Source organism: Heterocephalus glaber, unplaced genomic scaffold, assembly GCF_053883595.1.
Source record: "Heterocephalus glaber isolate CG9 unplaced genomic scaffold, H.glaber_assembly_v1.0 deba00001543, whole genome shotgun sequence".
Classification (NCBI taxonomy): domain Eukaryota; kingdom Metazoa; phylum Chordata; class Mammalia; order Rodentia; family Bathyergidae; genus Heterocephalus; species Heterocephalus glaber.
In genome coordinates this window covers 5,337,414-5,355,323 of record NW_028258336.1, presented here as the reverse complement: position 1 = coordinate 5,355,323, position 17,910 = coordinate 5,337,414, and the positions used below count along the sequence as shown (strand labels likewise).

General features: G+C 36.4%; 1 protein-coding gene across 9 annotated transcripts in view; it reads left to right on the top strand.

Annotated features, from left to right (window-relative positions):
- Rnf180 (ring finger protein 180) overlaps positions 1-17,910 on the top strand; it is a 198,874-nt gene that overhangs the window by 18,398 nt on the left and 162,566 nt on the right. Inside the window, exon 1 of one of the 9 annotated variants that reach the window (XM_087189564.1) lies at positions 7,657-12,724. The exons of the other annotated variants lie outside the window; for them this stretch is intronic. Within the exon in view, the coding sequence (XP_087045690.1) occupies positions 12,671-12,724 (54 nt within the window). The 5' untranslated portion in view covers positions 7,657-12,670. Of the gene's footprint in view, positions 1-7,656; positions 12,725-17,910 lie in introns of those variants that run through there. 9 annotated transcript variants of the gene reach the window in all.

Sequence of the window (17,910 nt, the reverse complement as noted above, 5' to 3'; positions counted from 1 at the left end):
AGGGAATAGAAAAGAATCAGACTAAAGCACCACTGAAATCCAGCAGAACAAAAATTAAATCCTATAGCTCCTTGTCCAGTACTGTGGCTGCTTGTGATGAGATGTGAGCCTCAAGGGGCTTGGGTATCCTCACTCCTATGGACATGCTAGTTGGAGCCTACATGGCCTCCTATCTCTTGCACTGACTCTAATCACTGCCTTTGTCTTTCCTGAACAGATGATTTATATTCCTGGCATCTGCCACTTCCTGGAGTCTCTACTGAACCTTTGGCTTCCCCATCACAGCTTCACACATTGCCCTTTCAGGAACACATTGTTTGGCCTTTCAGAGCTTCCTTTGAAGTCTGGGTGAAAGCCTCCTTGACCCCACAACATTTGCATTTTGCATGCCTAAAACACCAGCATTACATGGATAATGCCATGTCTGCTGCCAGCTTGAGCAGTAACCTGGCCCCCTCGGATAACAGCTGCAGTGACCTCTGAGGACCTGGAAGGCTGAATTTGGGGGAAATACTTCTCTAGGTTGCCATGAATGACCAGGGCACCCTGAGGCTGTCTTCTCAAAGCAGTTTTTCACAGGAGTTTACCCTTTTATACCCCCAAGCTTGGAAGCTTGAAATGTATAGGATCTGGCCATTTCCTGAGATGCTCTCAAGACATCTTTCTTATTGTAATGATGCAAAATACTTTACTTCTTTTAAATGTTAATCTTTTTCAGCAACTGTCCTCTCTTTGGCTTCAGCTTTATAGATGCTTTCTTTCTGGCAAAGCTGCAAGGTTTTCAGATCATGCAGCTCTGCTTTTTGCTCTTGATTCAGGTACAAATTTTTTGTATTAGTCAACATTATCATCATTGAAATAGAATGCCTGACACCCACAAGTTAAATGAGGAAAGGTTTATTTTGACTCATGATTTCAGGGGATTCAGTCCCTGATTGACTGGCTCCAGAGCCAAAAAAAGCATGGCAGAGAGGCATAGTGGAGGAAAGCCAGGAAACAGAAAGAGGGAGTAGGAGGTGTGGATAACAACACACCCTTCCAGGTCATGTCCCTAGCAACTTGCTTCAACCAGGTCCCACCTCCCAACAGCACATCCAACTATGAACAAACCAGTGGACTAATCCACTGGTCAATATAATGCTGCTATGAACTAATCCCCTTTCAAAAGCACCACCTCTGAACACAGGAGACTTTTGGGGGAGCATTTTTTATTTGAAACATAACACTGCATCACCAACAGAAGGGGGCCTTTAAACTGGCACTTGAAGTATATGACAATATTTTCTAGAGGCTAGAAACAAACTTTTCAAGGATCCAGGAATGTGAACAAGAGGAGGGAAACATTGAAATGGGGAGTGAAAAAAAGGCTATATTGCTGGACTATAGAGCATAGTTTGGCAAATCAGGGGACCTGTTTAGCAGAGGACTGGGAAGCCCCTAAAGGGAGGAAGAGAATAATAATCTGTTTTTCATTTTTCAAGAAGGATTCTGCCTTTAGTATGAAGAATAAAATGCTTCAGGTTTTCTATAAAAAACCTTGATGTCTAAAACCATAACTTCTGACCTACAATTTTTGACATCTCATATTTGCTTATTGTTTTTAGAATATGTAGGATGAAATATCTCCTTCAGTCTCTAAAAGAGATAAATTCTGTTCCAGTTTACCTTTCTGAAAAAGCTGGAAATAAGTATTTGTGCTCAACCCACCTTAATCCTCTTTCCCCCCCTTCCCTCTTCCCTTTAGGATTCTGAAGTTTTTAGATCAAATCCTAAGAATTGTGGCTATAATTTTGAATGACATTGCCAAATAACTGGAGTTAGTTTTTCTTTTCATGGTTCACAGAAGTGGAGGCTTCTGGTTATGATAACCTGAAAATGAAAATGTAAGTAACAAATATGCAGAACAACTCTAGAAATTCTTGATTAAACAATACCAAGATGCATAGATTGACTTGGAGTAAAGGAAAAAGCCAAAGGGGCTGAAAAGAACAAGGGTGGGGAGAACATAGGAAATACACACATGGCATAAATTCTACCCCCACGCCCCATGAAGGTGGATTTGCTATCTTCTTTAATGTAGGAGCTTGGATTTTAATACTCTTGGTTTTACAGAAAACTAAGACCTTGTGTACACCTGAGCCAGATAATTGGGAACTGAGACTCTTGAGTAAAGCCAAGATTTGGGAAAGACAACATTCTCATTTGAAAGGTAGTTTAGAGAAAAAATGGTTCATTGACAAAGAGAGATTAGAAAGAAGTACATATTGGCCTAGTCTCTGAGTAGATGAGGAAAATCTCATCTAAATATTCTATAAATTAATTTTTCTTAAACCTCTTATGGAAATTTTAAAGCATGCACAAAAATAGAATCATATAATGAATATCAGTCAGCTTTAATGATTATTTATATTTCTTTTTTCTATATTATATATTTTCTTTATATATTATTTAATTTGACCTATAAATACTTCAGTATTTATTTCTAGCCTAAGGACCTTAAAAACATAGTGACAATATTGTGTATCATATTCAACAAGATTAATATTTCTTTAAAGGTGATACACATTCCCTGACTGTTGTTAACTCTAGTCACTATACAGTGCAGTACATGTTAAAAATTTATTCCACTTTTCTATGTCCTATGGTCAATGGGTCTGTTGTTTAAATTTCAAGTTTCTCCTTCCTCTTTCACAAATTACATATTTGTTGAAACACATCATTTGTCTTGTAGAATTTGCTATTTTCTGGATTCAGCCAGTTATATCCTCATGGTGTCATTTAACATATTTCTCTGTTCTTCATATGGCACATAAAGTGGTTCTTAGACTTAGATGTTTGATATGATTCAGATTATTTTTTAATCTTTTGAGGATACTACTTGAATGGTGCTAAATTTTTCCTATGACATATCAACAAGAGTCTCATGATGTTCAGTTAAGTTGTATCTTTCAAAATTTGTAAATGGAAGATCTAACTAAAAGTATATCCAAGCATGATGATATTTGGAGGTAAGGCTTTTAAAAAGGTGATTAATGATGTAAAGTTGGGCCCTAATATAATCATACTGGTGCCCTAACACAGGAAATTTGGACACACACAGAGACTCCAAGGATGTGCACCTATGCAGTAATAATCATTTGGATAAAGTGAGAAGACAGCCATCCTCAAAACAAGGAAAGAAGCCTCAGAAAAAAAGCAGGCATGGTGAAACCTTAATCTTAGACTTCTACCCTTCACAACTGTGAGAAGATGAGTTTCTGTTGTTGAGCCACCTACACGGGGACACTTTATTATGGCAGCCCTAGCAAACTCATATAGCTGTGCTGTCATTACTGATTTAGTGTTGGTCTTTGATTTCATGTGGTAATAGCCTTATCCATTCATTATAAAATGCTTCATCATTCTTTTTATTTCTTATTTTTAATTAATAAATAATATAACTAAGGTATATAACATCATGTTTTGAGATATATATATATGCCCTGAAGTAATTACTATAATCAAGCTAATTAAAATAGCCATCACCTTAAATTTATATAGCAATAATTTCCTCTGCTTAGAAACATTTTATAATATCACAAGTAGAAAAATACTCTTAAATGAAAAGAAAAATGTACTAATCATCTCACTACCAGAGACAGATTGAAACAGATAACACCATTCTGTACATCAATTCATTCTTGAAAATAAAAAAATGGCAATACCATATATATTGTTTGTAACTTGTTGTTTCATGTAGTGGAGTGTACTGGATATCTCAATAAATTCATGTCAACACCATAATTTCTTAATGATATAATTTGTAACTTTTTAATTCTCCCATTATACTCACTTCCACCCCCTTCCACATTACACCCTGCCTCTTGTCTAATAATAGTATCCCTTCTACTTTCATGCCACTTCTTTTAGATTGAATATTAGGGGAAAATGTGATACTTGTCTTTCTGAGTCTAACTTATTTCATTTAAAATGATGATTTCCAGTTATGTCAATTTTCCTGCAAATGACATAATTTCATTCTTCTTTACTGTTGAATAATACTCCATTGGTTATATATACACCATATTTTCTTTATTCAAATGTTGCTGGGCACTTGGGTTGGTTCTACTTGGCTACTGTGAATTGTGGTTCCATAAACAAGGTATCAATATAGTATGCTGACTTTAATTCATTCAGGTATATACCAAGGAGTGGTATAACTATGTCATTTGATAGCTCTCTTCATTTTTTGATGAACCTCCATACTGAGCTATATAGAGGCTATACTAATTTACATTCCTAGAATGAGTGTAAAAGTGTTCTTTTTTTTTGTATCCTTACCAGCATTTATTGGTTTTTTTGCATGCTTTGATGATAGCCATTTTGACTGGAGAAAGATAGGATCTCAATGAAGTTTTGATTTGCGTTTTGCTAATGGCTAAACGTGTTGAACATTTTTTCATATACTTATTGACTATTCATAGTTTTTCTTTTGAGAAGTATCTAATCATTTCATTTTTCCCCTTATTGATTGAACTATTTGATATTTTGGTGTTTTTTAGTTCTTTATATAATTTACATATTAATAGTCTGTAAATAGACAGCTGGCAAAGATTTTCTCCTACTCTGTAGGCTGTCTCTTCACTCTGTTGGTTATTTCTCTTGTGGTGCAGAAAGTTTTTGATTTGATATAGTCCCATTTGTTAATTAATTTGGTGTAGTACCATTTAATTATTTTTACTATTATTTCCTGTGCTATTGGAATCCTATTCAAGAAGTCTTTGCCCAGGCCTGTGGCTTTAAGTATTTCCCTGTGTTTTCTTCTAGTGGTTTGAATGTTTCAGGTCTTATATACAATTTTTTTTTACCCATTTTGAATTTATTTTAGTGCAGAGTGAGAGATAGGGATCTAGTTTAAATCTTTTACATATAAATACCTAGTTTCCCCAAAACATTTGTTAAAGAGACTGTCTTTTCTCCAAAGTTCTTGCCCTTGTTGTCTTTCTTTTATTTCTGAAGCAAAGCATTTACTGATACATTTTAGATATACATAATGATAACATTCATCATAGGAAATTTGTACCTGCACATGATATATCTTGCTTCTTCTTTTTTCAAATTTCCCCAAGCTTTCTTCCCCTCCCTATTTACAAAAGCTTTGTTTCCATTTATTAATTCTATTCTTTTTTTTCTTGTCCCTTCTTTCCTTTCCCTCTCCCCCCTCCCTTATATCTCTTATCATTTGAACATTTTCTTCTCATTTCCCAATACCTATTATACATTTTGGTCCTTATTCCACTTTCAGTTTCTTACACCAGAGACCAATGCAGTATTTAAACATGTGTGTCCAATTTATTTCATTGAAGAGTATGGTCTCAATATGCATCTGTTTAGCTAGAAATGTCTCAAGCTTATGCTTTTTTGTGGCATAGTGAGGTGGAATCTCAGCATTGTTTTAATTTACATCTCTAGAATGACCAGTGATGTTGAACAGTTTTTTGTATATTTTTTTTGTATATTTATTTTGAGTTCTTTATATATTCTAGATAGTAATCCTTTGTCTGAGAAACAGTTGGCAACAATTTTTTCCCACACCGTGTGTCATCTCTTCACTGTTGGTGATTTCTTTTGCTGTGCAAAAGCTTTTTAATAAGATGAGATCCCAGTTGTTGATTCTTTGTGATATTTCCTGTGAAATTGAGGTTTTGTTCATAAAGTCTTTGCCTGTGCCAATATCTTCAAGAGTTCTAGCTATTCTATCTTCTAGGAGATTTGGTGTTTCTGTTTTAATATTTAGATCTTTGATCCATTTTGATTTGAGTTTAGTACATGGTGAAAGATATGGGTCTAGTTTTAAACTTTGGCATGTGGAAATCCAGTTTTTCCAGCACCATTTATTAAAGAGGTTGTCTTTCTTCCAGTGAAGGTTCTTTGCTCCTTTGTTGAAGATAAGGTGGCTTAATATGTTTGGAGTTGTTTCTGCATCTTCTATTCTGTTCTGTAGATTCTTGAGTAGCTTTGTAGTACAGTTTCAAGTCAAGGGTTGTGCCTTGCCTTTGTTCCTTACATTTGCTTTTGTAGGTCTCTTCTAGTTCCACATGAATTTTAAGATTGGTTTTTCTAATTCTGTGAGGTGTGCTATTGGTATTTTGATCGGGATTGTATTGTATCTGTATAACCATTTTGGAAGTATGCCTATTTTCACTATAGTAGATTTTCTTAACCAAGAAAAAGGGATATCTTTCCATTTTCTGATATTCTGTTCAATATCTTTTTTCAGAATACTGTACTTTTCCATGTAAAGGTCTTTTACATCCTTCCTAGATTAGGAAGGATTGATTCCTAGGTATTTCATTTTTTGAATGTTACTGTGAAAGATGTGGTTTCCTTAATTTCTCTCTCAGTGAATTTGTTATTTGTGTATAGGAATGCTATTGAGTTTTGAGTGTTGACATTGTATCCAGCCATGCTACTAAACTTGGTTATTAAATCTAGAAGTCTTTTGGTGGAGTTTTTGTGTCTCCTATGTAGAGTATCATGCCATCCAAAAACAATGGTAATTTAGCCAGACATGGTGGTGCATGCCTGTAATCCCAGCACTCGGGAGGCTGAGGCAGGAAGATTGCTGAGAGTTTGAGGCCAGCCTGGGCTACATAGTGAGTTCAGGGCCAGCCTGAACTACAAAGGGAGACCCTGCCTCAAAAGCCAAAAATAATTGTAATTTAATTTCTTTCTTTCCTATCCTGATTCCTTTTATTTCTTTCTCTTGTCTAATTGCTCTGGCTAATATTTCCAGAACTGTATTGAATAAGTGTGGTGACAGTGGACACCCTTGTTTTGTTCCTGATTTTAGAGTGAAATCTTCATTTTTTTCCATTTACTACGATGTTAACTGTTAGTTTGTCATAGTTGGCTTTTTTCTGATTGAGATAAAGACCGTCTGTTCCAATTTTCTGTAGAGTTTTTAATCACGAAAGGGTGTTGGACTTTGTCAAATGCTTTTTCTGCATCTGTTAAGACAGTCATACGTTTTTTGCCCTTGGCTCTGTTAGTATGATGTATTGCATGATTGATTTGCGTATTTTGAACCATCCATGCATTCCTGGAATGAATCCTACTTAATCATGGTGTAAACCTTCTTGATGAATTGCTGCATTCTGTTTGCCAGCATTTTATTGAGGATTTTTGGTTCTCTTTTTTGGTTGGATCATTTTCTGATTTGGGTATTATTGTAATGCATGCTTCAAGGAATAAATTTGGGAGTATTGTTTCCTTTTCAACTTCATTAAAGAGTTTGAGAAGTATCCACATATGTTTTTCTCTAAATTTCTTGTAGAATTCAGCAGTGAATAATACATCAGGGCCTGGATTTTTCTTTGTTGGTAGCTAAAAAGCTACCAACAAATTACATCTTCATTTTGAAATTACATCTTCATTTTGATATTGGTTTATTTAGAATTGGTATATCTTCTTGATTTAGCTTGGTAATTCCTATCTATCTAGGAATCAAAGTAGGTGTTGATGATCTTCAGGATTTCCGAAGAATCTGTTGTAATTTCACACTTTTCATTCCGAATTAAATGGATTTGAGTCTTTTCTTTCCTTTGTCAATTTTATTTAATCTTTCAAATAACCAACTTTTTGATACTTTCTATTGTTTTCTTGGTCTCCATTGCATTAATTTCTGGTCTGATCTTTATAATTTACTCTCTTGTATTTTCTTTGGGCTTGGCTTGCTTTTCTTTTTCTAGAAGCTGGAGGTTCAACATTAGGTTGTTTATTTGACCTTGTCTGTTTTTCTGATACAGGAATTCACTACTATAAATTTCCCTTTTAGGACTGTTTTCATTGCATCCCATACATTCTGGTATGTTGTATTGGCATTATCTTTTAATTGTAGAAATTGCCCCAATTCTTCTTTAATTTCCCAATTTCTTCCTTAATTTCATTTGTGACCCACTGGTTGTTCAGGAGGGTGCTATTTAATTTTCACATGTTTATGAAATTCTTGTGGTTTATTTTCCCATTGATTTCCAATTTCATTGTACTATGGTCCAATAATATGCATGGGATACTTTAAGTTCCTTTGGATTTACTTAAGTATGTTCTGTCAGCTAGTATGTGGTCTATTTTGGACCACATACTATTCCTATGTGCAACTGGTTATGAATTTCTTCAGATGTTCATTGTCATGAAAATATTTTATTTTTCAATTTTGAAAGATAGTTTTGTTGGGGACAGCAATCTGGGATGAGGGTGTTTTCTTTTGGGCCTTGAAATACTTCCAGCTTTCCTTGCCTTGAGGGTTTGTGTTGCAAAATCTGCTGTGACTTTGATGGGCTTTCTTTTGTAGGTGATTTGTTTCTTTAACACCTTTAATGTTCTGTTTATATGTTAGATTTCTAGAATATTGACTATTATGTGCCTTGGTGTAGATTTTTTTTTATCATGGCTAATTGGAGTTCCCTATGCCTCACTTATATGTATGTCAAATTAGTTTTCCTTCCTTGGGATGTTTCCTGCCATTACTTCTGTGAACAGATTTTTTTTTTTTAATGTCATTTGGGCTATCTTGTGCCTTTTCATTGACTCTGATTAATCTTGTGTTGTTCTTTGAATCATCTAGCAGCTGTTGGATTGACTTTTTCATGGTCCTTTGCTATTTTTAAGAAATCTCTTTTTTTTTTTTGGTACTAGGGATCAAACTCAGGACCTTGGACTTGCAAGGCAGGTGTCATGCCACTGAGCTAAATCCCAGGCCCAAGAAATCTTCCTTTTCATAAGCACTAACCACGATCTTGTCTCCTGTATCTGATATTCGGTCCTCACATTGGCTCATTCTGCTGCATATACTCTTAATGGAGTTTTTAATCTCATGGGAATCTGTTTGAATCTATTTCATGGATTCCATTTGTTTCCTATGTTGGGAGTTCATAGTTTCCATCATTTTCCTGAGCTCCTCTATTGTTTTTATCTTTATCTGCTGTAGAGTTACTAAGCATGTCTTTCTTTGTGATCATCATCAGTGTAGTTATCTGGGAAACTATTTCTGATTTGATATTTTTCCAGAGCCTCATAGAAGTCAGTACAGAAGATAACTGTGGCTGGAGACACATTCCTTGAAGGCCAGGCTTCAAGTAAAAAAGAATTTATTATATCCACATACTTTCCCTAAGGATGAATAGCAGTGATTACTATTCCCAATAGGCATCAATCACCTGGGTGGGGGACCAAGACCTTAACCCATCCCTTTCAGGAAAGGTCCCTGACCCATCTCTTCCAAAAAAAGGTCCTTATTTGTTCTATACACACTTGCTATGTGACTTGCTTCCCTATTTGATCCCCATTTAATCAATACTATCTAAGCAAGTATACTTATAATCTTATTGGTTGACCATAGTTTTGTCCCATGTCATACCCACCTTGTGATTTTCCATTGAATCACTATTACCTAAGAGACTATACTTGTAATCTTATTAGTTAACTATAGTTTTGTCTCACCTTATACCTACCTCACCTTGTGGTTTTGTTGTATAAAACTCTCTTGAAAAGCAGAGTCCATGGGTAACCCACTTTCTGGGCCCCTTTCTGTCTCTCTTGGGTAGAAGCTATTTTTCTCTTAATAAATATTTCCTACTCTTAACCTCTGTTGTTCCTAGAACTCATTTTTCAATGTTAGAGAACACAAACTAGGCATATTGGACATCTAGCATGTTGGGAATTATATAATATTTCCCTTATATTATTTGGTGGTCCATATATCATCCCTGTATCATTTGCCCTATATCATTGTGAATGGAATTTGCTTTCCTGATCTAGTTCATAGAAAGGGCATTGGGGCATTGACTTTTTAATTAATTTTATGTCCTGCTACTTTCCTGAATTTATCAATTCTGATAGTTCTTCCATGGAGTCCTTAGGGTCTTCTAGGTATAAAATCATACTGACAGTAAATAAGAATAATTTGACTTCCCTCTAATTTCTTTGTATCCATTTCCTTTATCTTGTCAATTTGTATTTATTTCTTTCTCTTGCCTAATTGCTGTAGCTAAAATTTCAAGTAGTAGAGTGAATAGAAGTGATGAGAGCAGTCATCCCTTGTTTCTGATTTTAGAGGAAATACTTTTTCCCCCTATCAGAATGATGTTCATTGTGCACATTGAGGTAGGATCCTTCCATATCTAATTTCTTCAATGCTTTTATCATGAAGGGATATTTTGTTGAGGACTTCCTGCCTCAATTACAATGATTGTTTGATTTGTATTCTTGATTGTATTTGTGCAGTGTATTATATTTATTGATGTGCATATGTTCAACCATCTTTGTATCTCTGGAATGAAATTAACTTGATCACACCATAGGATCTTATTAATATATTGTTAAATTTGATTTGTGAATATTTTATTAATAATTTTGAATCTATGTTCCTTGTCTGGCTTGGGTATCAGGATGATGTTGATTTTTTAGAATGAGTTAGGAAGCATTCTGTTATGGTTTATAACAAGATGTCACCCCAAACCTCATGCACTCATAAATGCAGCTATTAGGCAGTGATTAGATTATTGTGGCATGGTACTTATCATTGGATTAGTCCATTGATGCATTTATTGGTAAATGTGATGTTGGGAAGACATGGGTCACTGGGAGCATGGCTCAGAAGGGTATATCTCCCACCCTCCCCCCTGGATTGCTCTCTGCTTCCTATTGCCACATCATGAGCACTTTCTCCTCTCCTGTACCATTCTTCCATGCTACCCTACCATGGAGTCAGCTGACTAAGGACTAAAACCTATACAAACTGTAAGCCACAATAAATCTTTCCTCCTTAGAGTTGTGGGTACTGGGTCTTGTGTCTCAGCAAGGAGAAAATAAGACAGATTTTGGTGTCAGAGCAATGGGGTCATTGTGACATTACCTGACCTCATGGTTCAGAAACCTTTGGAAACGGGTTGTAGGAGGAATTTAGAATGGTCTGGAGACGCTGGCTGGAGAAGCATCCCTAGAATACTGTAAGGTGAGCTTGGTGGGATATTCTGGTTAGAGCTCAGAAGACTAAAATGCTGATAAAAAAAAAAAAAAAAAAAAGCAGATGGAAAAGACCAGGCTCGGGAGGTTTCAATTGGGAACAAGAACTCCATTGGCAGTTGAACTTCAGGCCATGTGTGTTACAGTTTGTGGACAATTTTTCTGCATTTTGATCATGTTCAGAGACTTTGTGAGAAACTGAGATTAAGGGCAACAGACTAAGTAATCTGCTGGAGAAAATTTCAAAGCTAAACATTCAGGCTGTGGCTTGGTTACTGCCAGGGGCTTTTAGCCAATTCTGCATTGAACATCAAGAGCAAATGGCCCAACATAATAATTTTAAAAGTTTTGAGTTTGGTCTGAAAGGATGGTCTAGTAAATTTGGGGCCTGCAAAGATGGAGCAGAGGAGAGCTTGATTGCTAATAGATTAGCATTTTTAAAAAGCTGAATACTTTGGAACAGGACAATAGGAAAAATGGCTTAATGAGGAATCAGGAAGGCTCTACTCTTTGTAGGGTCAAAATTGCAAAGGCAAAAGATATTTCTTTGGGTAGAGAACCCCAGGCCACTGTGGTCCATAATGGTGGCAGCCTAGGGAATGAGAATTTACTTCCTGGGATTCAGTTCACTATTCTCAGCCATCCAGACACTCAGAGACCTCTGCAACCCCCACACAAATGCAAAAGAGCTCAGCTATTACTCTAGCTGGCTATAGACTTTGGTGCCCTCCACATGGTGTTGGGTCTACACATATGCAGGATGCAAGAGTTGTGAGGTCTGGGAGACTTCCACCCAGATTTCAGGAGAAGGCCTGGGAGGCCAGTTAGTGCTCCTGGAGAGGGCAGTGTGTGGAGGTGTGAGGGTGAAGCTGAAAGTGCAGTAGAGACTCTAGGATGTTGGAAAAGCCAGGAATGTGGAGCATCTGAGGAAAGCTGCAAGGAGTGAACAAAGCTAATCCAAAAAAGAAGCTCATAGAGCTGTAACCACCACTGGCAATGTTGGATGAGCAGGGTTACCCAGCCCTTTGGAGTTCACATCTTGCCACGGATTGCTCAAGGTGCTGACATGGAACTAGAGGATTTCATGTTTTCCCTGCTCGATTTCAGTCTTGCTTTGATTTGTTTCATTCCTTTCTATCCCCATAATTATCCCTTTTGGAATGGGAATATTTGTTCTGTGCCTTTGTACATCAACAGTGTTTAACTTTCTTTTTGAATCTTACAGAGGCTCACAGCTATGAGTTTTCCTTAAATATCTAGGGAGACTTTGGACTTGGACTTTTCAGCAGTGCTGAAACTGTGAGGACATTAGAGATGGGCTAAATGGCATAAAGGGATGCACATGAGTCTTTTTGGGACTAGACGAGGAATGTTATACTTTATATCTAGATATCCCCCAAAGCTCATCAGTGGGGCTTGGAGATGATTGGATTATAGGGTGTGATACTCATTAATTGATTAGTCCATTATTAAGTGTATAGCTAAACGTGATATTGGGTGGTACAGCCTTGTGGAAGGAAGTGGGTCACTGGGGGCATGACATGGAAGGGTATATCTTCCTCCTTCCCTTGATATCTCTCTCTCTCTCTCTCTCTGTCTCTTTCTGTCTCTCTGCTTCCTGTTGGGCATGGTGTGAGCTGTTTCTCCTCTACTGTGCCCCACTGACATGCAGTCCTGCCTTGAAGCTAGACAACTTTATGGACTGAAACCTCTGCAAAATGTGAGCAAAAATAAACCTTTCCTCCTTTGAGCTACAGGTGTTGGGTATTGTTTCAATGATGAGAAAATAACTAAGACAGATTCCTTTCCTTTCTATTTTATGAATTTATTTGAGGAGCATTTGTGTTCTTCAGAGGTCTGGAAAAATTCAGTTGCAAACCCGTCTAGTCCTAACCTTTTCTTTGTTGGGAGTCTTTTCATTACTTCTTTAAATTCAGTGCTTCTTATTGATCTATTTAGAGTTTTTATATTGTCTTGGTTCAATTTCGGTAGGTTATATGTCCCTAGAAATTTATGCATTTCCTTTACATTCTTCAGCTTATTAGAATATACTATGTATGACTGAAAAATAAAAATAAATGAAAAATAAATGTTTAAATTTAAATGAATTTATTAAAGTAAAAGACACATTACTATTCCTGTCAGAATATTCTTCCTCTCTTTGAACACACTTATACTATCATTCTTGCCACTGTCTGAAGTATGCTGGACCCTTGAATTACAAACTCCATTGGTTCCTGATAGCTGGTTGTAACTAAGGCAATATAGCTGAGTTCTGGATGTTCACCTGGGTACGTGCTATAGATGACAAGAGGCAGATGAATCTTACATTAACCTAATTAACCCAAACTGTTCATATGTCAGGCCAGTCATAACTTGAGGAGCCACTGTTGTTCTGGAAGTCCTTTATCATGTGTGTCTTTAGTTGTGCTGTCTTGGCTGCCTTGATACCCTGAATTGGTTCAAAGCATGATCATTTTGAATTTGGGGAAGAGCCAGAAGTTTCATGGTGCCAGATCTGGTGAATCAGGTGGAAAGAACACACCATAATGTTTTAAAAAAAAAATTTATTATTATTTTTTCCCCATTCCCAGCCCTCCCTTCACCCCTTCGACCCTTCCCTATTTACAAAGACTTTGTTTCCTTTTTTTTCCCATTTCTCATAATTTTTCCTTTCCCTTCTTTCCTTTCCCCTAGACTACCCACTTCCCCTACCCCTTTGGACTTTTTCTTCCTATTTTGCATTATCAATTATTCATTTTAATCCTTGGTACATTTTAGGTATACAATATAGTGACATTCATCATTGGAAATTTGGACATTTACATAATCTCCCTTGGTCCTTATTTTTCCCCCTTCCCTGCCCTCCCCTCAACCCCTTCACCTCTCCCTATTTGCAAAGACTTTGTTTCCATTTTTTCTTTTTCTCAAATTAATTCCATTCCCTTCTTTTGCCCCTTCTTCTTTCTTTTGCCCCCTTTCTTCCTATTTCACATTATCGATTAGACCTTTTAGTCCTTATTTACACTTTCAGTTTCTCACACTAGAGAAGCTATTCAGTATTTACACGTGTCCTATTTATTTCACTTAAGAGTATTGCCTCAATGTGCATCCATTTAGCTATAAATGTCTCTAATTTCTCATTTTTGATGGCTGAGTAGTACTCTATTTTATTTTAAAAAACCCACATTTTCTTTATCCAGTCTCCAGTTGATGGGCATTTGGACTGCTTCCAAGTTTTAGCTGTTACAAATTGTGCTGCTATGAACATGTGTACACATATATCACTGTGGTATGATTCTTTTAATTCTTTGGAAGATACCCAGCAGGAGAATAGCTGGGTCAAATGGGACTTGCAGTCCTAGTTCTTTGAGGTATCTCCACATTGATTTCAATAGTGGTTACAGCAGTTTACACTCCAGCCAGCAATGGAGGAGGGTTCCTCTTTCCCCACAGTCCTGCCAGCATTTGTTATTGGTTGATTTCATGATAGCAGCCATTCTTTCTGGAGTAAGGTGGAATCTCAGTGTTGTTTTCATTTGCATCTCCAAATGCCGGTGATGTTGAACATTTTTTCATATGTTTATTTGCTGTTTCTACTTCTTTATCTGATAAATGTCTGTTTATTTCAGATGCCCATTTTTCGGTTGGGTCTTTATATTTGGGAGGTCTGATTTTTTTTAAGTTCTTTATATATTTGAGAGAGTAGGCCTTTGTCTGAGGAACAGCAGTTGAAGATTTTTTCCCACATTGTGGGTTGTCTCTTCACACTGCTGGTGGTTTCTTCTGCTGTGCAGAAGCTTTTTAATAAGAAGAGATCCCACTTGTTGATTGTTTGTGCTAGTTCACAGGCAACTGAGGTTTTGTTCATAAAATCTCTTTTCCTATACCAATGTCTTCAAGGGTTCTACCTAACCTCTGTTCCAGCCAGTTCAGTGTTTCTATTTTAGTATTTAGATCTTTAATCCATTTTGCTTTTAGTTTAGTACATGGTGAGAGATATAGGACTAGTTTTAATCTTTGGCAAGTTGAAACCAAATTTTTCCAGCACCATTTATTAAAGAGGTTATCTTTCCTCCAGTGAGGGTGTTTGGCTCCTTTATCAAAGATAAGATGATTGAGTGTGTCTGGAGTTGTTTCGACATCTTGTAATCTGTTCCACTGGTCCTCAGGTCTACTTCTTTGCCAACACCATGCTATTTTTATCACAGTAGCTTTGTAGTATAGTTTCAAGTTGGGGATTGTGATACCCCCTGCCATGTCTCTGTTGCCTAGGATTGCTTTTACTATTCCAGGTCTTTTCTTGTTCCAAATGAATTTTTGGATTGTTTTCTTGAGGTCCGAGAAGTATGCTACTGGGATTTCAATTGGGATTGCATTGAATCTATATAGCAGTTTTGGAAGTATGACCATTTTCACTATATTGATCCTTCCTACCCAGGAGCGGGGGATGTCTTTCTATTTTCTGGTATCATCTTCAATCTCTTTTCAGAGTGTTATTGTGTTCAGAGAAGAGGTCTTTGATTTCTTTCGTTAGGATGATTCCTGGATATTTCAGTTTTTTGATGCTATTGTGAAAGGAATTATTTGCCCTATTTCTCTCTCAGTGAGTCTGTCATTGGTGTAGAGGAAAGCTATTGATTTTTGTGTGTTGACCTTGTAACAAGCTACTTGACTGAATTTGGTTATTAAGTCTAGGAGACGTTTGGTGGAGTTCTTGGGGTCTTCTATATAGAGTATCATGTCATCTGCAAATAATAACAATTTGACTTCTTCATTTCCTATCTTTATTCCTTTTATTTCTTTCTTTTGTCTAATTGCCGTGGGCAATGTTTTCAGAAATATATTGAAAAAGAGTGGTGATAGTGGACATCCTTGTCTTGTTCCTGATTTGAGTGTGAAGGATTTTAGTTTTTGACCATTTAGTATGATATTGGCTGTTGGCTTTTCATAGATGGCTTTTATCAGATTGAGGGAGAGACCATTTATTCCAATTTTTTGTAGGGTTTTTATCATGAATGCATGTTGGATTTTGTCAAGTGCTTTTTCTGTGTCTATGGAGATAATCATATGGTTTTTGTTCTTGGCTCTATTGATATAGTGTATTACATTGATTTACGTATATCAAACCATCCCTGCATCCCTCGAATGAATCCCACTTGATCAGGGTGTATGATCTTCTTGATGATCTTCTGCATTCTAGTTGCCAGTATCTTATTAAGGATTTTTGCATCTATGTTCATTAGTGAGATTGGCCTATAGTTCTCCTTTTTGGTTGGGTCTTTCTCTGCTTTGGGGATCAAGGTGATGCTTGCTTCCAGGAATGAATTTGGGAGTATTGCTTCCCTTTCCATTTCATTGAAGAGTTTAAACAGTAGTGGCAATAGTTCCTCTCCAAATATTTTGTAGAAAGCCATCAGGACCCAGGCTTTTCTTAGTTGTTAAGTTTTTAATTACATTTTCAATGTCATTGTTTGATATTGGGTTGTTAGAATTTTTAGGTCTTCTTCATTCAACTTTGGTAATTCATACGTATCTAGGAATCTGTCCATTTCTTCTGTGTTGTCCATCTTATTGGTGTATAGGTTCAGGAAGTAGGTATTGATGATCCTCTGGATTTCTGCTGCATCTGTTCTAATTTCACCCTTTTCATTCCTAATTGCATGGATTTGGGCCTTTTTCCTTTTTCTGACAAGGTTGGCTAAGGTTTTGTCAATTTTGTTGATTCTTTCAAAGAACCAGCTCTTGGCTTCATTGATTTTTTTTGTATCATTCTCTTAGTCTCCATTACATTGATTTCTTCTCTGATCTTTATAATTTCCTCCCTTGTATGAGCTTTGGGATTGTTCTACTCTTCTTTTTCTAGAAGCTTGAGGTTCAGCATCAGGTTGTTTAATTGGGCTTGTTCTGTTTTCCTAATATGTGTATTCACTGCTATGAATTTCCCTCATAAGACTGCTTTCACTGTGTCCCATAGATTCTGATATGTTGTATTGTCATTGTCATTTAATTGAAGGAACTGTCTGATTTCTTCTTTAATTTCCTCTGTGTCCCATTGGTTATTCAGAAGTGTGTTGTTCAATTTCCACATGTTTATGAAATTTTTCCAGTTTGTTTTGCTATGGATCTCCAATTTCATCACACTATGGTCTGATAATATACAGGGGATAACTTCAATTCCTTTGCACTTATTTAAACATGTTCTATGTGTGAGTATGTGGTCTGTTTTGGAGAATGAATCATGTGCAGCTGAGAAGAATTTGTATTCTGATTTTGTGGGGTGGAACACTCTGTAAACATCTGTTAAGTTCATTTGTTCAAGAGTTTGATTGAATTCTAGTATTTCATTACTTATTTTTAGTCTAGTTGATCTATCTATTTGTGACAGTGGGGTGTTGAGGTCCCCCACTACAATTGTATTAGTGCATATATGACTTTTCATGTCCATTAGTATTTGTTTTATATAGTTGGGTGCACTAGTGTTTGGCGCATAGATATTTATGATTGTCATCTGTTCCTCTTGGATTCTTCCCTTTACCAGGATGTAGTGTCCTTCTTCATCTCTCTTAATCAGTGTTGGTTTGAAATCTACTTGATCTGCAAAGAGGATAGCTTCTCCTGCTTTTTTTCGGGTTCCTGTCGCATTGAGTATTGTTTCCATCCTTTAACTTTCAGTCTATGAGTTTCCTTTTGAATTAAGTGTGTTTCTTGTATGCAGCTTATTGTTGGATTTTGCTTCTTGACCCATTCTGCCAGTCTATTTCTTTTGATTGGTGAATTGAGACCATTAACATTGATGGTTATAACTGAAACATATTGACTTGTCACTGCCATGACTTTTTCTTTTTGTTTGGTTCTCGTCCTTTACATTTAATTTCTTGTCATGCCAGATGGGTTCATTCTGCT